The sequence below is a fragment of the Lygodium microphyllum genome, chromosome 1, assembly GCF_053477565.2.
Source record: "Lygodium microphyllum isolate KBCC chromosome 1, Lygodium_microphyllum_v1.1.10, whole genome shotgun sequence".
NCBI classification, from domain to species: Eukaryota; Viridiplantae; Streptophyta; class Polypodiopsida; order Schizaeales; family Lygodiaceae; genus Lygodium; species Lygodium microphyllum.
Window position 1 is genome coordinate 198556195 of NC_141135.1, and position 20622 is coordinate 198576816.

The window sequence follows — 20622 nt, forward strand, 5'->3', positions numbered from 1 at the left end:
TGAGTGTCTTCTTGAAGGCTACCCAGTCAACATCTTGCGTGTATAATTCAGTAATCCGCGCTTTCAGTTCATGTACAGTAATACGTACAAAATACTGGGTCCATACAAGTTGAGCCACTCCAAAGAATTTCATATTCTGAGCATAGGTATATACGTATGCAGATACATTCATGCCATTGAATAACTTCACCTCATGCTCAATTGCTTGCAAAGCATTCATCACAACACTTTTTGTTTGAGCAGAAGCTTGCACCACCTGTTGTTGTTATATCTGCATAAGCATAGTCATATTTTGCACCAACTATTGCAAAACATCACTAGAGATTGTGTTCAAAGGTTCTTCCATCTTGTATTTCCTTCTTCTGACGACCTTTCACATCCGGTTCACCAATGTCAGAGGGGTTTTTGTTGAAAGGTCAAATCCACTGGGGATCAGAGGTAGAAGGAAATAGAGATAGGAGATGGAAGAGAAAAAAATGAATATACAAGTGGTAAACACGACAAAGACAAAGCACAATGAATTGAATCAATATGTATTGAAAGAACTTGGAATCCTTACACTAGTCAAAAGCAATCTCTAGGCATTAGATCTCCTGGAGCCTCTTCGTAGAACAAAACGTGCATCAAAATTACAACTCCTTCTCTGCTACTCGGAACCCAAATCTGATCGCTCCGTTGACTCCGAAAGGGGGGTAAAATTGTAGGACACCTGCTCATGGATCTCCCATATCACTTATTCTTCATATTCCAATTCAAACTGTAGTTTTTAGTTTGTGAACAACGATCGCGATGTGTGTGATTTTGTCAATCTGTCCTTCTTATGAAAATCCCATAATTGACTGAAAAAGCCACTAGCTTTTTGCATGCCATCCTAATCTAGAAGCTTTTCTAAAATTTTAAGATTTTACAATAAATAATTTCAAAAATAGGCTAAAATTATCCAAAAATCTAGTATTGTTGGATAATCCATGCAACTCACAATAGTACTAATGACTCAGATCACATTGACTCTCTTGATCAATAAGAAAGTCGGATGATGATGTATTCCATGCTTTTTCACACCGTGTCCGCATATAATCACGATAACGATATTAACAAAGTTCTTTTAATGTGTTTGCAACATTCTTTAGGTTGGCATCCATCTACTATAAAACCTATTTATATGGAAGGATAATGTCCTTCGATATCATGCTGTATAGAAGCCATGTGTGATCATCTTTTTTTAAAAAAGGGCATGTTATTTCATGGAGGCATATTTATGTGCCTCTCATCCTTAGGATAAATCGACTCAACATGATTAATGATTGTAGTTTCTTTGACCACTCATCTAATCCTGCAGCAAGGACTTCCTTACATTCTCAACGTTGGTTAATGTTTGACATACAAGTGTTATGCATCCAAGATTTTATACCATATGGCATGCAAAATGCGAATGTGGATGCTTATTGTTCACAAACATTTTATTTTAAAATAAATAAGCAAAGTGGAGTGTAAAATCACAATGCCCTACATAAGTAATGCTACAAATCCACTAGTCCATCATCGAGAATTGAACTCGATTTCTTATGCTAGGCACATGGATGCCTCAACGGCTCTGCCCTTAGAAGAGGAACATACCTCGTAAGTGCACATCTTATAAATCGAACATAGCGCCCTACACAAGTAGGGCTACAAATCCACTAGTCCATTGCCGGGAATTGAACTCGGCTTCTTATGCTAGGCATATAGATGCCGCAAGCCTCAAGGGCTGCCCTTTCAAGAGGAACGTGCCTCCTAGCTATATATCTTATACATCGAACACAAAGAACATGGTCAGTCGGACTGTCAAGGGCGTTCAACCCACAAGTCGATCAAAGCGTGAACGGCCGTAATCATCAGTCCATCGATCGATATAGCAATCAGCTGCTTTGTCTTCTTCCCGTCTCAAGTCAAAGCTTGAGCTAGCTTGAGTGTTACACACCTTCTGTGTAGGCCCGATACGTCGAGGATCGCCCTCGTAGACACCATGTACTGTGTCCGTTCCTTCGATTGTTTGCGCTCTCAAAATTTCGCCATGATACCAGCATTGATGCCCTTCTCTGCCCTTCTGGGCATCCCCTGTTTGCAGGTCGCGGATATGCGTGAAGAACCTCCCGACCTACCTCACAGAAGAACGGCTGAGGGATCATTTTGCTGCAAGAGGGGAGGTCACCGATGCTAAAATCATGAGAACCAGGTGCCATACACCTGGATAATTTACTTCCTTTGCATTTATCTAACTGTGCCTTCATATCTATTTAAGTGTTTGTGCCGTTTAACAGCTTGCTTTTCTGTAATTCTTTACTTCCCGTACATCAATCCAAGTGTGCCTTCACGGAGCAGTTGATTAATATCTTGAATTGTACATATTTCATGTAATGTCTTGCATTTGCCATCATTGCTTTCAGTGATGGACGATCCCGACAGCTTGGTTTTGTGGGATATCGTACAGAAGACGAAGCCCAGGATGCTGTCACGTACTTCAATCGATCCTTTATGGACACATTCCGGCTTAGTTGTGAGGTATAGTGAATTTCAAGTTTGCTGTTTAATATATGTTTCATGCTTTGAGGTGAAATAAGCTCTTTAGGGTTGAAATGCCTTTCTAGTTCATGGGCTATATGCAATCGTCACAGATGGTGTCAATTTCGCATGTACATTGTTTTATTCTCACCAAATCTGGCTTACCTAGTAATTGTACACATGAAAGTAGATGCAGCCCAGCCTTATAGTTTTCAGGATGCAATTTCATCTATGAAATTGGCATCACAACGTTCAGTCTTTAATATGGGTTTCATGCATCAAGATGAATTAAATTTGTTGGATGCAAATGGTATAACCAAACCTAGCTGCAGTCCGAATTTCACAGATGACAACTAGCTACTACCCTAGTCTTGTAACTTTCAAGGTGTGATGCTTTTTAATAACTGTGGTGCGAGGCCAATTTATTACCCTGATTGTGCACAACATGCAGATAGCAAAGCCAATTGGCAGCAAAGATGTGCCTCGTCCTTGGAGTCGACATTCACAGGGGAGTTCAGCTCATGATAAATCTAACAAATCTGCCAGCAATGAGGAGCAGTCTGAAGTGCTGTCCAAACCACCACCAAAAGGTTCATCAAACAGCAAATCTCAGGATCCCTCAGAGGACTCTCAGCTCCTAGAGTTTTTGCAAGTGATGCAGCCACGCAGCAAGACCAAGCTATGGACAAATGACACTACTCTGGTGAGCAAGGAAGTATTGAAGGGGCAACAGTCAGGCAAAACAAGAAAGGAGAAAAAGACTATTCCAAAGACCAACTCTGCAGGAATCACAGAGTCAAAGCTATCAAAAGTTAGTTGTACCATGAAAGGAATGTCACGACCAACAGAAGATAATTCTGACATTGAGGGGCAAGGGGAAGCTGATATGGATGAAGAAGAAGTGATTGACGCAAGCCCATTTCCAAGGGAAAAGGAAAACTGGGTCAGGGATGATACGATTTCAGATATGGATTATCTCAAGCGGAGAACCACACACAGTTGGAGGGATGATGATGATAGTGATGATAGTGACAATGATGATGATGGTACAGAACCGGATAGTGACAATGAAGGTATACCAAAGGAAGAGGATGACAAAAAACACCATGTGACTCTGAAGGACAATTCAGATTTAGGGCATACAGAAGTTGCTGCAGATGCTTCGCATGACCTTTCTGCAGACTCAAATTTAACAGATAAAATAACAGCGACCGAAGTTGACCAGACTGAGGTGATTTCTGCAGAACAACAGGAGAGTGTGGCAGAAACAGGGCGCCTCTTTGTGCGAAACTTGTCATATACCACCAGGTATATGTTTGGAAATAACCCTGCTGAAATAAGTCTGGTCAAAATTCCTGTAAACATAGGAATACTGTGCCATGGTAAATGTTCAATTATTTGCTCAACATATTTGTCCTTGGTCGTCTGTTTGTCCATTTGGTGCTTGTCTGTGTGCCTGCCTGCTTGCCTAGCTACCCGACTTTCTTATATGTTTTTCTATTTGCTTTTCTGCTTGCCTGCATGCCGATCTACCTTCCTGCCTGGATGACTTCTTATGGCTTTACAACCTATTGACATATCTAACTCAGGCTAGATATCTACTATGAAAAGAACATTTGAATGCTGACCTAAAGTGAAGGTTTAGATTTCAGTGTGCAAAGGAATCACCATATGGACTTGGTTCTGGAACCGAATCTATAATTTGTGTGGTTTTTGTTGTTCTTTTTTGCAGTGAAGAGGATCTTGAAGGGCTATTTAGCCAATATGGAGAGGTTTCTCAAGTTCACTTGGTACTAGATAAAGATACAAAACGCTCCAAAGGCTATGCATACATACTATATATGTTACCAGAATGTGCTGTGAGGTATGAAATTCTACTTTCTGAGAGTGAATAATTTTGAGTGTGGTTTCTTAATGCTCTCTGATGCTAAAATTTATGGTGTCTAAATAGGGCTATGGAAGTGCTAGATAAATCCATTTTTCAAGGGAGGCTGCTTCACATATTACCAGCTAAAAGACCTCCTCAGGCTCCTCAAAATGAACTGTACTTTCTTTCTCCTTTGTCACCATTGTTTTCTGGTTCCAATTGTGCCCTATTTGCCATCTTCTATTGAAAACTGCAGAATTTTATGCTAATGTTGTCTTCAAGCAGTTTATTTAAAGACCATCTGGATACTTGAAAGGCTCAAATTCTAGCTTAGGAAAATATGCATGATTTTCAGCTTGAAGGTTTGAGCACTTCGAGGGATGGAGTGCATGTTGCAAGCTTGGAGAATTCTGAGATGCCAGCTTTCAAGTCAAAACAATTCATTGACAAACTTGTCCAACACGTAGTGTCTAGATGTACACCTTGTGAAGATATACTAGGGTTTGCACTGAGAAAACATAGCATATACGTCAAGACTGAAACACAAAGACTCTGATAGAGACAAGCAAAACTCAAACCCTAAATGCAAAATGCAAAACGCAAAACGCAAAACGCAAAAACGCAAAACTCAAACACAGAGACAAACACAAAGAGAAGAAACTCTAAAGTGAATGAATGTTGTAAATGCTAGAATGCCCAAGGATAAGTGACGTCCACTGGAGATGGATCCGAAGTGCATTAAGCACCAGTCGAAGATGAGAGAGTGTTGAGGTAGAGAATTGTGAGGTGACAATAGAAGAGGGGTTTATTGATGTAGACGACCTATTGGACAACAAAAACACGGGTACTGCAGCAATCGCCCGGTGGGAGAGAGAGCAGTAGCCTGTCTCCTGGCACTAGATGCTGAAAATGTAGGTTGATTAGGTGCTATAATGACGCAGTAGATGGAGGCCTCCAAACAACAAGGCGATGGCTAAAAATAGGCTGCCTAGGGCTGGATAGTGATTGGGCTGCAGTTAGTGATAGTTGGACAGTAGATGGTAGGTGGCTGATAGTTGAAATTTGCACGGTAAAGTGAGAAATCTGCACAAAAGAATGAGGCTGAATGGTGAGTAGCTGTTGAGCTATAAATGCATTAGCTTCACTTAAACAGCCCCGAAACATGCTTAATTAATGAAGTAACCTTGTTTATTTAAAAGAAATGTATTCTAGAGTGTGTTTGTATCCCATAAGCACAAACCCACCTGGGAGGGCCTAAACTCTCTATAAATAGGTATGTTACTCTCCATTTAGTGACATATCTCATTTTTGTAGGTCTTAGGTGTTTTCAGCTTGCTGGCCACACCCTTTTTGTGAAGGACATCATAGTCTCAAGTGTTTCTTGCTGTCATCTACAGTCTGGCGCTTGTTTTCAGCCTTTCACTCGCAGTTTGCAGTTGCTTATAGCGGAGCGACTGTTGCTGATCACTCTCCAATTGCCACTTGCTCAGTTTTCTCTCTCCTCCTTGCTATCGCTGTTGTTTTTCTCTCTCCTCAGCCTATTGCAACAACTTTTCTCTCTCAGCCCGAGGACTCGAAGCACACTTGTCTTCGTAGCCTCTCGCAATAGATTCTCTCTCCACTGTCTGCGTTTGCAGATTTTCTCTCTCCTTTGCTTGCGTTTAGCTGATTTTCTCTCCACAGCCTACGTTTGCTGTTTATAGCATGTGTTTGTTGTTTTTTTCTCTCTATAGCTTGCGTTTACTGCACACACTCTCTCTAGATTGTCGCTTGCTTTAGGTCCATACACAGGCTGCGTTTACTATTGTTCGATATCTGAAGGTTGCCTTGCTATGATTCGGGATTCGTTCGGAGTACGACACACTCTCTAGCTCATTATCGTTGCCTTGATCCTTGAGATACAGGATTTCGAGGTTCAGTATTCATTCATTGCATAGTGTGTTTGCTGTATAAGCATTGTATATTCAGCAGTCATATTACTTCATTTATTTTTTGTGTTTATTGTCTTTGAGTTACCCTAACCCTAACCGTGTTCTTTTATCAATTTGTGCTTTGTCATATAGTTTCTGTTTGTGTTTCTATAATAGGGTATTTCTTTACAACAGCCTGTCTATTTATAGATGTTGAAGGGTTGCCGCAAAAGTTAGGGTTTTGGAGGACCATTGAAACTCTCTTGAACCACACACCAAATTTGCATTTTTCATTGATTAAGCACGTTTTGGGGTTGTTTAAAAATGCTAATCAATTGTAGACCGTGTTTTAGCTCAATACTCCTTTCTTAGGTGTCTGTCTTAGTTTCTAGGGCGTAGGCCCTACACACATTAGCTTACAGTTCCCACTTGTTTATGTGCACCTTCATGCATATTCAGTGTAGTATCTCAGGAGTCACAATTATACATTGGATAATGATTTACCACTACTCCATCTCTTGGCCATGGCTTTAGATGCTAGCATGTTTTCATTTTCTGTCATGGTATCATAGTAGATGTCTTTGTGATCCATGGAAATGTTGTTGCCAAAAACTTTCTCCTTCCTAAAGCAGTCATGCAGCTTTTTACCTAAGTTTTCATACATTTCAGCTCTCATTTGCTTGTATGATTATGCTCTGTTGTTCAAGCTTCATGGATGTCCAACAGAGTTTAGGCCTATTCTTAGGAAGGCTAAAGATCAACATGATATTGTGATAGCAAACATGACCAACAACGCAATGTATTTTAGGGCCAAATAATATGTGAAGCATTGCACAACCTTCTATTTTTGAACTCTGTAGGACAAAGATTGCATATAGTCTTAAGTATGTTGAGATAGCGTGCAAGATGACAAGTTTCTTAAAAGAAAACTCTTAAGAGCCTTGAGTCTCACACACTCAATGATGGAGTGAAAAACTCAACTCACTAGAGGGAGAGTGTCACTCCATAATACTAGTATGCAAATGAGAATACAATGAAGACATATGTACATTATTGATGGTACACCATTCTAGGTGCTAAAAAAGCGGGGCACTCAAGGTAGAGGTGCACATGATCGAAATAGATCTGGTCACCATAGATCTACATCCCTCTAAACAACATTGTTGAAACAAAATGGATATGAGAATCCAAGTGAAGTTGAAATGATATCGTGTAAAAGAATAGAGCATATTGCTATTAGTTAAGGTACGAGAGAGGTCCCAAAACGGCCTAGGCTCAGGTACTTAGTGATTAGTCTTGTAAGCAAAAACCCTAATCGTTAATGATGCATGACTTGGATTTGTGACTGGTTGGTATTTCTTTTTTGAAAAGCTTTGATTAAAAAAAAAAAGAAAAGCGGAAATTTCCAAAAACCAAAGTTGTGAAAAATTAAAAGCCCTAAACTTTAAAGCCAAAAAATGCCTTGAAAGTTGAAACAAACTCAAAACATTGGAAGCAAATCATCCATACATTGTTGGAGATGGGAGAGATTTTGGGGTGACTTTGAGTGCATGATGAGGATAAATGCTTTTCTTCGTACTTGGGATTTTTGCACTTTTTTCACTTAGGGTCACAAATGGATTGTTAAAATAATGTAGAGCAATGGAAGAGAAAAGGTGAAGTGGTTGTAAACATAGAGAATTGAACAAAGGAATAAGAACATGTGAAATCAGAAGTAATAAACTGGAGAAAATGGAATCCATATACCAAGGCACAAGAGTGTGTATAAAGGCATGGGTTGTGGGGGCAACAAGCATAGTGCTCCTAGTCTCTCTCTCCAGTAGGATGCAATGTGCATGTATCATATATAAAGAAATGCTTGTCTGTGGAATACCAACACAATTGTATGACAAACACACAGACTGATAAAGAAACATAGTTAGGGTTACGGTTAACATGCAAACAATGAATACAGAAGATAATGAAATGTGAATAATGAATGAATGGGTACAATGGTCAATGCAGTAAATACACTATGCAAGGTGAAAATTGACCCCCGAACTCCCATGTCTTGAGGATTAGGGTAGAGAGTATGAGCAGAAGAGTGCGTTGTACTTTGATGGACCTCAAAATGTAGCAAGCAGCCTCCGAATGTATCCAGCAGCAGCAAACACAGCCTATGAAGACCGGATTAGTGATAGAATAGGCAATTGGAGCAGGAGGACAACAAATGCAGCATGTACAGAATCTTGATGATGTGGCAGCCTGTTGATGCAACGAATCTAGTAAACACATTCCAAATGATGATGTGGCAGGTTAGGCGGTTCCACAATCAGCAAATGCAAATGTAGATGATGACATGGTGGGTCAGGCGGTTCCTAGGACAGCAAAATGTAGATGTGACTGGTCATATAGTGCAACAAATGCAGGTTTCTGGCCATGTGGTAGTAGGTGCCAATTGGGGAAGGTGTAGGCTGCAGTCTCCTGGCTGAATAGCAAGTTGGAAGGCTGGAAAACAGTCCCGAACAGCAACAGAAGGCTGGACAGCAAGAGCCAAATGGTAGACAGAAGTAGTGGACAGCTTTGGTTGAGATATCTTCTGCCAACGGGCTGTGCAGTGAGAAGGCACTTGCTGCAAGCTGCAAAAACAAGATTAAGGTTGAATGGTGGGCAACTTGTCTATTTATAGAAAGTTTGGGTGCATTGAACAAAGGGTGCTCACTTGTTGCCTTGTGGCCTACTAGGATCTACAATGGTAGATGGAACCATAGTGGGGTTTTTTCAAAGGGGTGGTTTTCAGGGTTTTTTTCTATAAAAGGGCTTTTGACTTTGTTGTAATTTAGCACGAAGTATGAGTTTTCAATCAGTTTTTGTCCTATTGACTAATCTGTGCCTTGAGGGGAGAATAAAAGGATGCCGTCACAAAATAGACAAGCTGTCTCGACCACCATTGGCTATTGGTGACAAAGAAATCTATGAAGGGTATGTGGTGAAGCAAAAAAGATAGATGGTAGCAAAGGAAGATTGTCCTAAGAGGTTGTTATGTGAGTTGTCGCGAATGTGGTTCATCAAGAGTCGACCACTCCAAAAGATTGAAAAGTGATAAATGCACATAGATGCATGTTTATAAGAACAGGATGCCAATGCATGGAGTTATGTAAGATGCATTGCAGACCATTATGCTCATTTAAAATGCAATGCAATGGTGCAGGGAATTGTTTCCTTGCTCAAGCGTCTTTTTACACTAATAGCCACCTAGAGGATGTGGATAATGATACAATGTACGAATAATAAATGCCTTTAAAGCAAAAATGAATCAAAATCGTGTCATTGTTGACAAAAGAAGGCCATCTCTCGCAATGTGGAAGGGAAAGACAAAGAATCACCCTCTCCCCATTAGTCCGAAGGAGTGGGGGAGGATGCATCCATGCCGATCATGGAGGCTTATAGTCACCCCTTCGCGTATTGATATGCAAAAATGGATCATCAATGGGACTTTTACTGTGATCAACATGTGGCACTCTAGCTTTCCTCTTGATCTTTACCGTAATGCTGCAAAGGCGGTGAAGTGAAACAAGAAGGGACAAAAGTAGAAACTTGTGTACCTTGCATCAGAGTAGTAGGAATAGTTTGAAAGTAAGGGACATACTCCAGATCTCTTTCTCCAAGAGGGGGGCCCATCCTTGATGGTCTCGACAACCTTGCATCATCATCAGATTTATGCGCAACATCTTACGAGAAAGAATCAATTATACCTTCTTCAAGTAGCTTTTGTTGAAAGGCTATTTTTTTAAGCTCTTCACTCTTTTTCGCTTTGTGAGCCATGATTATGTGTAGCTTCTCATCTGTGATATGATAATGACATGTGTCTCCAATGTAGTCAAAAGGATCTCTAGCCATGTTAGAACCTTGTGGAGTTGGGTATGGAAGCCACTCTTACTTAGTTCTCATCAGCATAGGCTCCTTTGGGGATTGAGTAGGTATGAAAGTGTTTGATGTTGTCTTCCCTTTGTAGTTCTTGTTTTTGAAGATGGAGCTTTTTGATCAAGGGCCTAGGTTTCGTTAGTGAGTACCTAGCTTTGATACCATGTAAAGAAATGCTCGTCTATGGAATACAAACACAATTGTGTGACAAACACACAGATTGATAAAGAAACATAGTTAGGAATAGGTTAACAAAGTGGCAATGAACACATCAGATAATGAAATTTGAAGAATGAATGAATAGATACAATACTCAATGCAGCAAATACACTATGGAAGGTGAAAACTAAACCTTGAACTCTGGTGTCTCGAGAACCAAGACAAAAAAGTATGAGCAAAAGAGTTGTTGAGCTTTTATGAATCTTGAAACACATTAAGCAGCCTCCGAATGTGTTTGGCAGCAGCAAATGCAACTTGTAAAGTTTGAATTAGTGACAGAACAGGTAGTCAATGCAGGACAGCAAACCCAACACATACTATGATTTGGCAGCTTGTTGATGTAGTGAATGTGGTAAACGCAGTTCAAATGTTGACGTGGTAGATCAAGCAGCTTGAGAATCAGCAAATGCACCTAGGACACCAAAATGCATATGCGGCTGGTTGTATAGTGCAGGAAACACCCATTTCTGGCCATGTGGCAGCAGGCAGCAACTGGGAAGGTGCAGGTTGCAACGCTTGGTTGGACAACAAGCTGGAAGGTTGGAAAACAGTCTTGAACAGCAGTAGAAGGCTGGGCAGCAGGCGCCAAATGGTAGATAGCTCCGGCTGAGATATCCTCTATGAACGAGGTGTGGATAGTAACGAGGTGTGGATAGTAATGAGAAGGCATATGCAAGCTATAAAAACAAGATTAAGGCTGAATGGTGGATAACCTATGTAGGGCTGTTTTAAAGAAGCTAATGCATTTTTAGCTCAACATCATATAATTTGGAGATGGAGAAGAGGTAGCCTTTATATAGGTTGAAATAACGAAAAATAATGAATAGGTCAGCCAACATTTAACAAGGCCATTAATGCAGATTGGCCAACCATGATTATGTTGCTTGCTTAGAGATGAAATACACTTTGATATGATGCTTGGACAACAATGGTACATACATTGCTAACATTCTCTCTCAAATCATGGGTGATAAATACAATAGAATATACAATGCTAAAAGACCCACATAGTACATAGTACACACAACAATGACAATTAGATAGGACTATGGATACCCAAGCAATGGGTGATCTCCACCAAGGTGCCTCGAAAAGTCATTGATGTCAATGTTGATTGTACAAATCCTTGACCATAGAGAGCAGAAATAGCTGAATCTGGATACCCGTCATGAATGAGCTCCACAGAAAGTACATCATGACTATGGATTCCACTTTACAAGATTGCCAAAGTGTCCCCTCATATGGGATCAAACTAGGAGCAAAGACCACCCTTTGCTCACCTCCCATCATGAACATGAAAGGTAAACAAGCTCCAAGATTTGAATTTGCTAGAATTTATTGGTGCTTGTAGAAAGCCACACTCGAAGTCCACCACACTTGCATATGGATGAGGCTAGCATGTCCCACCACCACCACTTTCTTACATTCCCTCTTTGGTATTGGAGAGTCGTGAGGGATGACACCACCACTAGGGCTAGAAGAACGATTCCAAGGCCGTCATGGCTTTTGCCGCATGACTAGAATCAGAGGATGATGAGGAATTGGAGTCCTTGCCCCTCTTCTTCTTCTTCTTCTTCTTCTCCCTTTGTTTTTGCCAACACTACTAGTTTCTTGCAATCCTTGCAAAGATTCCCTTTCTTGCCATAGAAGTAGTACCAACCCTTCTTCGTCTATTGCGTGTCACCCCTCTTTGAAGCAACCAAAGCACCCAAAGGGGGGCCGCCGGAATGAGATGGAAATGTCCCTTCGAATGACTCATGATCAAGTAGCATTGATGTCGTGTTGGGAACTGACGGGAGAATTCGATGTTTGAGCTTGTAAGGCCTTTGCAACACTATCAAACATTAGAGGCAGTTTGTAGAGAACAATCCCTACTAGATAGGCTTCAGGAAGAGTGAACGGCATGTTGTGAAGCAGCGAGCTGATCCTGGATCCGTGTCACTCAAAGAATGAATGGTTATTGTATCATTCGCTTTGAATCGGATATTGTGCAACTGATGTAGAGGTTAACAACTCTCATGGTTGATGGAACCTTGTACATAAGTTGAAGCTTCTCCCACACCTTAGGAGATGTCCCAGAGGAGGGGATCGCCTGCCTAACAGCTGAAAACTGCTGCCAGCTGTTGGATAAGGCACCCAGGCTGGTTGGATAGGTATAACAGCAAAGCACAAAGTTTACAGCAGTTGGGAAGAGCCATTAGACCTGAAACAGCGGTTAGAAATACAGGACAGAACCCAAAACAAGATGCTTGGGCTTCGATACTATGCCAGAATAATGTTGAGCAGCAGAAGCAAAAGGATGAAGCAGCTGTAAACATATTGAACTGAACAGAAAACAAGAACATATGAACTCAGAAGTAATGAACTAGGGAGACAGAATCCATATATTGAAGCACAAGTGTGTGCAAAGGCACAGGCTGTGGGCAACCAGCAAAATGCTCCTAGTGTGTCTCTCTCTCTCTTTCCAAAGGATACAGTGTCTGTATCAGTCAATTGTTAGATGGAGGAGAGGCAGCCTTTATAGAGGTTGAAATAATCAAAAGTAATAAAGAGATCAGCCAGCATTTAATGAGGCCATTAATGCAGGTTGGCCAGTCATAATTATGCCACCTGCTCAGAAATGAACTCAAATATGATGCCCATACAGCCATGATATGTATGTAGGATTGGCATTTCAAACCACTTGATTGGATGTTCATGCATTAGACTCTCTTTGTATCTTGATGTATCATTGAAGTCCTGTACAAGGCTTACTTTTTGTGGTGCTACCTTGCGAAGGTTTTTAGAGGTGCTTATTAATAGATTTGTCTTTTCTTGGGGAAAAAGGATGAAAAACAAAAATGCAGGGGGCTTTTTAAGGCATCAAAAGCTTGATCCTAGACTCAAAACTCTTCATCATTCCTATTGATTCTTTTGATTTTAGCTTGCTTAGTCTTTTCTTGTAGGGAGGGTGAGATCATCAGCTGCCATCATTATCATTAATAAAAATCTGGCAGTACTTTTTCCTGGCCAAACAAGACAGCCAAATATTCATTTTTCCTAGGCAGGCAGTTTTTCTATGTAGAATATGTGTACCTTGCACCAATTCTTGTGGGATTGGATAGACCGGATGTGGCAATGTTCCCATGTTGGTGTACCCGCTTTCGGATGCAATGCTGGTACTATAGATTTTTGAGCCATTGGTTGAGAGTGTTGTATATTTGAATGAAGGCCATGATGTGTATGATGCTGCTATTGTTTTGAAGGATGGGTGCTGTTTTGTGTTCACAGTACTTGGTGTGATGCCTTTTCTTAAGAATTTCCTCCCTGATGTTGAGAGAGATTTCCTCCTATCCATCGAGTTTCATGAACCTCCATGCACCTCTGCAACCCTCCTATCCACTCCATTCTACTATCTTTGATGGAGAGTGCCATGGGAGTGGAACTCAGGTAGCAAGGGGTTAATGTTAACGCCAAGTGAGAATAGTTGTGGAGCAAGTATAAAGTCAAGGAAGAAGTGCAAGGATATTTTGTGTGGGGTATTGTTAGGGCAGCCTGTAATCACATTGGCAAGAGAGGATAATGCATGGATGTGTTGCTTTTGACTGGAAAATCTGGAGTTCATGTGAACAGGGGCTAAGAGCCTTGAGAGCTTTAATGCATGCAAAAGGTGTCTTAGGCTTTTTATATAACCCTTTATATATAGCTTTTAAAGCTAAGCCATACAGACGACAAATAAACGAAGCTTTTAAAGCTTACTTTTTACTCTTTTGAAGCTGGCCGAAGTAAAACTGAAGGCCTAGGATGGTCCCCAAGATGAGAAGGAAGCCAAATATGGCTGTCAACACAAAGGCAAAACCTGGCCAAGGGGGCCATTTTGAGTTTACAATGTTTTTCATTTTTGCCAATACAGACTTCCTTCAGGCTAGTGATGACCTCCTGGTTGGTGTAGGCTGCAAGAGGATGAAGTGGGCTGGTTAGAATGATTGAAGGAAAACCCTAAGCATTGAAACTATGAAGACAAGACACTGAACTGAAAGTAAAAGAACTGGCTGGTAGAGAAACAAGATTGCCTAAGGACACAGAGAAAAACCTTCCTCTCAGGTCTTTCAATTAAGATGCACCCTAGCTCCCTCTGCAAAAATTCTCATCAATGCAAATGATATATTGGTCTCTCTGGCGTTTTTTCAAGGGAAAAAGGGTTCAGGGAGCTGGCAATGAGTGAAATTTTAACATGTTTTAGCTGAAGCAGAAAATCTCTTCAAATTGGTTGCAAGTAAATTCTGAATTTTTAACAAAAACATGCGACTTTGGTTCTCAGAAAGTTGATCTTATGCACAGTGGGTCTTTGGTTTGTTGCTTTACTGATTTTTGTTCATTGGTACTAAAAATGTTCTTGTAATGAACAGTAAAGGTAGTACAGGAATTTCTGGGATGAATCAATTCAAGCAAGAGAGAGAAGCCAAGAAAAGGGCTGCAGAAGCAAGTGGTAACTCACAGGCTTGGAATTCTTTGTTCATGCGCTCAGATACGGTAACTCAGAAATTTATTCAATGATTTTGTACTAAGGTGAGAAATTTGGGAAAATGAAGGCATATGTTATTTCTTGTAGGTTGCAGAGAATGTTGCCAGAAAATATGGCCTGTCAAAGAGTGATTTCCTGAATCCAGAGGCTGAGGATCTTGCTGTTCGGATGGCTTTAGGGGAGACTCATATAATTGCAGAGACCAAGAAATCCCTCAGCAGTGAGGGTGTTAATATAGAGATTTTGGAGGACCTTGCCTCTGGAAAGTTGGATAACATGAAACGAAGTAATCGTGTGATCCTTGTAAAGAATCTTCCATACACAACCATGGACACAGATTTGGTCAATCTGTTTGGCAAGTTCGGAAGCCTAGAAAGAGTTATTCTTCCACCAACAAAAACACTTGCCTTGGTAATGATTGCATTTCTCACTATCTCTTCTCGTTTTTCCCTTTCTTTGAGGGCAAGAGTTTTATCTGCAATTTAACAGGTAATCAGAATGTGGATGGGAAGAGAACAGTCTTTTAGTTTTCCTTTTTTTGTTTCTAGCTTCAGGGAAGGGGGATATTGCTGTGCAGATGCTATTTTTGGCCTAGTTACTGTCCAGCAAGGAATAGGAAGGGAACTTCTCGTAGAACAGGATTGGGCACCTGGAGAATGGAGAATATGGATGTGAGAGCAATGTGACTGCAAAAGAATATGCAGTAAATACGTAGTTGCCATGTTTCAACAATTTTTTTTTGAATATCAGAACTTTGAAGCTAGCATCACACATTAGAGTGACCTATGATTGTAGGTTAACCGTTAATCCAATCCAGCTATACAATTGGCTACATAGGTGTTAAAATTCTAGTCTTTTTGTTCACAGAAATGTCTTTAATTTAGCTTGATCTTTGGGTTTCTGCCCAGCAGTATGTTTCCCGTCTTTGACTTTTTAGGGTGGTGGACTTTTTTCAGACTTAATCATAAGCTAACAAGTTGATTTGCTTGTACAGATTTTCCATAACACATTGTTATCACTAACAGTCTCATAGGATCATCTGATGCAGGAAACTTTACTTTCTTGTTATGAGAGAGTACCACCATACCTTAGATAAGAATTTATATACAGAACCCTGTTTCATCTGCTGAACTCTCAGAAGGTTATCAGCACAGATTAGAATGAACCTTAGCCAACTTACAGTTATTATTATTTTGCAGGTGGTGTTTCTTGAGTCCTCAGAAGCTCGTGCAGCGTTCAAGGGTTTAGCCTATAAACGTTTCAAGTGAGTTGTCACTAGAAAAAGTAGATGGCGAGTTGTAGCTCAGAAATTCCTGCAGGCTATTTTATATGGTTTAATTGTTTATTCTCTGTGATGTCTCAGACATGTACCATTGTACTTGGAGTGGGCCCCAGAAAATATTTTAACAGGCAAATACACCAAGAAGTCAGACAAAAGCTTGGCAAAGGCTGTAGGAGAAGATCAAGTTAAGCGTGCCATTCTGGAACAGCAGCTTGCAGTGTCCAGGGATGCAGACAATGATGTAGATTCTGAGGTAGAATAGCTGATGAATTTGCTCTGCTACAAGTCTTTTATTTCCCTTTGAAGGCATTTCTCAAGATCTTCCTACATGTTGCAGTCGAGATCTGTTTTTGTAAAGAATCTAAACTTCAAGACAAGTGAAGGTGTATTGAAGAACCACATACAGAAGAACATCAAAGAAGGGGCTCTTAGAAGTGTTACAGTAAGTCTTATGATCCAAACACTAAAAATATCTGGTAATGCTTGCTACATGCTTTGATATGCTGACATTCAGACTGTGGAGCACTTGTAGTTCGTTGTATTTTCTTCTGAGCAATATAAGTAGCTGCACTTTATTTTGCAAAAAGCAAAGAAAATAAAGCTTTCTACATGCAAATATATGCACAATAATGTCTTTTACATGCAAATTTAAGAAATGAGCTTAGTTCCATTATCTGGTGGCAATCTTAAGAACTGGTTCTTTTGCATTTATGGCTAAATATACCGAAGCTTGTGTATTTGCTGGAGTTGTATGACATGGCAAAAGTAACCTTGGATTCTTATCTGTTTTAAACACACACCAGATTAAACAAAAGAAAAACCAGTCAGGAAAATCATTATCAATGGGCTTTGGATTTATTGAGTTCGACAACTCGGAGACAGCAAAGGCTGTCTGCAAGCAGTTGCAGGTGGTTGTCTTATACATGTTTTCCATTTAAAAAAAAAGTATACATTGAATCCTAGCTCTTCTTCTGCATTCATGTAAGCTCGTGTCCTCAAGTCAAACTAACCCTATGAAACATGCAGGGAACAGTTTTGGATGGGCATGCACTTGTCCTGCAGTTGAGCCATGGCAAGGATATGACCTCTTCTCAGGTGTTGCCTACATCTATGAAGCCTGGGAAAAATGAAAGCTCCACTAAATTGCTTGTAAGAAATGTAGCATTCGAAGCGACCAAGAAGGATCTGCAACAACTATTTAATCCTTTTGGCCAGGCAAGTTTATCCACTATAACCAGATCTCTATAATTTTTGGTGTGTGATTCCCCTTTCCTATGAATTGTAGAAATTATGTTACCCTTCTGCTGGTCGTGTTGCCGAATCATTAAGGGGTTTAGCATGTAATAGCTTCCTTGTTCTACATCTGGTTCATGCCGACCACAGGTGTAGTGTAACTAATACCTATTGCTATTCCATGCCACCTCATGCTAGCAGACAATAAGCTGTCCAGAAAGGAGTTTTTTCTATCCTTTGGGAGATCAATTTAGTTTGGGGCCTGGCATAAAAACTGGTAAGCATGGCTTCTGAGGTCTTTACCCCTGGAAATCAGCAGAAGCTGCAATGTCTAAAGTGGCCCAAGAAAGGGTCAAGCTGTTGCACAGAAGCTTCCTCTTGTGGTGGGGGCGTTTGTATTGTTGAAAAACTATAAGCTCTCCAGGAAAGAAGCTGACTGAGCATAGGTTAAAATTCCCTTTTTTCTTCTTCTGTTTTCTTGTGCTCCCCTTCAAGCCTGCTCTTAAATGTTTTTGGTGAAGTAAGGTTTACAAATATTCAATTTCCCTACCATTTCTAGATGTTTCCATTTGCTAGTCTTGGGCCGTTGCCATTGTGGGTGAAAAGCGTTTTATGTCTCACTTGTGTAGACTGTAGAGAAGATGAGGAGCAGGATTTCTATATCATTGAAACAATTCTTCCTTTTGCTACTTCGTGCATGCTTACAATGAGTTGCTTCTACTCATTTATGGTCACTGGAGCTTTCTTGTTGTAATTTTGTGCATCCCCATCATATGTTGCAGATCAAAAGCTTGCGTCTGCCCAAGAAATTTGATGGAAATCACAGAGGCTTTGCATTTCTGGAATTTATAACAAAACAAGAGGCTGAAAATGCTTACAATGCACTTTCAAGCACGCATTTATATGGGCGGCATTTGGTATGTGTTTTTCAGATCAGTAAGCATAGGGTTTTAAGTTTTTGATATGCCTGAGTGTACTGAGTTGCAGTAGGGGTCCAGGTGATAGAGAAAGCTAAAGAAGGTGAGAGCTTGGAGGAACTTCGAGCTCGTACAGCAACACAGTTCTCAGGAGATGCAGATGAATTACATGCCAGTGCAAGGCCTAAAAAGAGAAAGAAGATCCTAATTGATAGTGCTGATATGCGCTTTGGGAAAATTACGGAGTGAACTGAAATTTTCCTTGTGTATTAAAGGTAACAGGTAGCATGTTGCAGATTGTACACACAATTTGTTTGGCATTGAATTCACTACACCGGTTTGTTTGCAGCAGACAGGAGGGGAGGTGCTGTTGTTTCCATCTTCAGCCTGCAACATGGGCTTCTACAATGTACCACTTAGAATTGCCTTGGCTTGCAAACTGTGTACATATTTTGCCTTGGCGTGCAAAACACACATATTCCTTCTCTTGACATGGAAGAGGAAAGCCACAAGTTTCTCTCATCTTCGGCTGCTTTTAGCAATGTATTTCTCATTCGGAGGACCTCACCATCTGAAGCATAATGCCGTATTGCTGTCAGAATGCTATTAACAATGTATGATAACTTGAGAAAAATAGCTGTGGTGCAGTGCTCTGTTGCTGCTTGAGATCTAGTGAGGTTAAGGAAGATGCTCAAGATTTGTAACATGTAATCCCCTTGGAAAGGAGCAGATGTCATGTGCTTTACTTATGTCTAGCTCTGTTGTAAAAGTTTTTTTCATCATGACCTACACAGTTGTGGATGTTTCTGCTGCAGGATCAGTTAAATGGCATTTTACGCATATTGCTCTGAATTTCCAAGCTCTAGCAACAGGCTACATTTGTCCATAATGGTTAAAGGCCAGAAAAAAATCGAAATTTGGCATCTGACCCAAGGAGGAAACCTAGCAAATTAGACAGCTTTTTTCTCCCTTGAGAATTTAAAATTGAAGTTATTCAGTCATGGTTAGGTATACCCATGAAATGGTGAGGATGGATTTAAGTAAGATGTAACATTGGATCTTAACATGCTTTTACACAACACATTTAGATACAATCACAAGCAGTAATGGATCATCAGCAAAGAAGTTCCATCATCCGTTGGTTTAGATCCAGAGCTGTGTACTGGTTGCAGGGAAGGCTAAATAAGGTTTATGGGGGTGATGACTAGCATACAAGCTTCATAAGAACTGTACATTGATGGGTATTGGTTAGATTGTGTACAGAGTATAGGATATGCTCTTACATAAGCAATACTGCCATATTCCAGGGAAGGAATTGTATGTTGATGGGTAGCTAGATTGTTTGCATTGGCTGGGGTGGACTTCTAGGTGAGCAACAATATTGGTATTGTTTGTCTTTTCAAGGGGGATTAAAGTCTCATTTTTTTGCATGGGTTGGATTAGGAGCTAGCCATAAGCACTTAAAGTAATTTGAAGAGTTTCAATATCTATTGTGAGAAGCATATCAGCAAATGAATGAATGCACATGGCTCAGATAAGGAACTGACCACAATTGCTCATGGGTAATTTCCCTGATTAGGTTGTTGGGCTTTTTGATAGCCTTTCACGTGTTTCAAGCTTTAAGGCATTTTGAAGGCCAAAATATTTGGAAGTGGGAAAACACAAACATTCTCACTAGACATTGAGAGAAGAAACATAAAAACTCCAAAAGAATGATCAATGAACGGATAATGGAATCCATTCCTTAGAACGCGGGGAATGATTAGTACAAACCACAAGAGTCCCAATATGTTTGGTGACCAACAATGTCTCAAAGCTATCCTTTCCAACGTTGATGCAATGATAGATATGAGATGTTAGATAGTGGAGGATGAGAGTTGTATAAGTAGACCTTAGAACAACACGGGTCCCATTATGTTTGGTGACTAGCAATGTCTCAAGCTATCCTCTCTAACATTGATGCAATGATAGAAATCCACCTCGATCTCAACATAAAGAAGGGCTACGAAAATGAGGGCAAGTTATATGCTCCAAAAGCATAATAGTTTCTTGCACCATGAGTATGTATTGGAGGCTTTGGAAGGACTAAATGATGTTGCAGCAACAAAGATGATAAAATGTAAAGACATATTTTGAAGAATGTTTGGATTGCAAGCTTCATGAATCTACCTTTTGGGTGAGCTTCAATCATAGAGATAGGGTTTGTGATTTGATACCAGATGGAAATAAATGTGTAAAGGAGTGGA

The 20622-nt window shown here is 40.4% G+C and overlaps 1 protein-coding gene across 3 annotated transcripts; it reads left to right on the forward strand.

The window, feature by feature from the left end:
- Positions 1-1758: 1758 nt before the first annotated feature.
- On the forward strand, positions 1759-19223 carry LOC148042141 (nucleotide/nucleic acid binding protein). Of its 3 annotated transcripts, none has more exons than XM_087685631.1 (16): positions 1761-2007; positions 2108-2215; positions 2427-2541; positions 2993-3849; positions 4274-4405; positions 4493-4585; positions 14829-14952; positions 15032-15355; positions 16144-16208; positions 16308-16479; positions 16564-16668; positions 17030-17134; positions 17253-17441; positions 18242-18376; positions 18458-18651; positions 18726-19223. In XM_087685631.1, coding segments are annotated over exons 1-15 (2694 nt in total). In that variant the 5' UTR covers positions 1761-2005; the 3' UTR covers positions 18626-18651; positions 18726-19223. The 3 variants fall into 3 exon arrangements, with proteins under 3 accessions (XP_087541764.1, XP_087541757.1, XP_087541752.1); XM_087685626.1 differs by having other exon boundaries at positions 1762-2007; positions 18729-19223; XM_087685638.1 differs by lacking the exon at positions 18726-19223 and having other exon boundaries at positions 1759-2007; positions 18450-18587.
- The last annotated feature ends 1399 nt before the right edge of the window (positions 19224-20622 follow it).

Coding starts and splice junctions, on each gene's coding strand:
- LOC148042141 (XM_087685631.1), top strand. Junction 14,953..15,031: donor TGTTCATGCGCTCAGATACG/GTAACTCAGAAA, acceptor TATTTCTTGTAG/GTTGCAGAGAATGTTGCCAG. Junction 16,480..16,563: donor ACAATGATGTAGATTCTGAG/GTAGAATAGCTG, acceptor TACATGTTGCAG/TCGAGATCTGTTTTTGTAAA.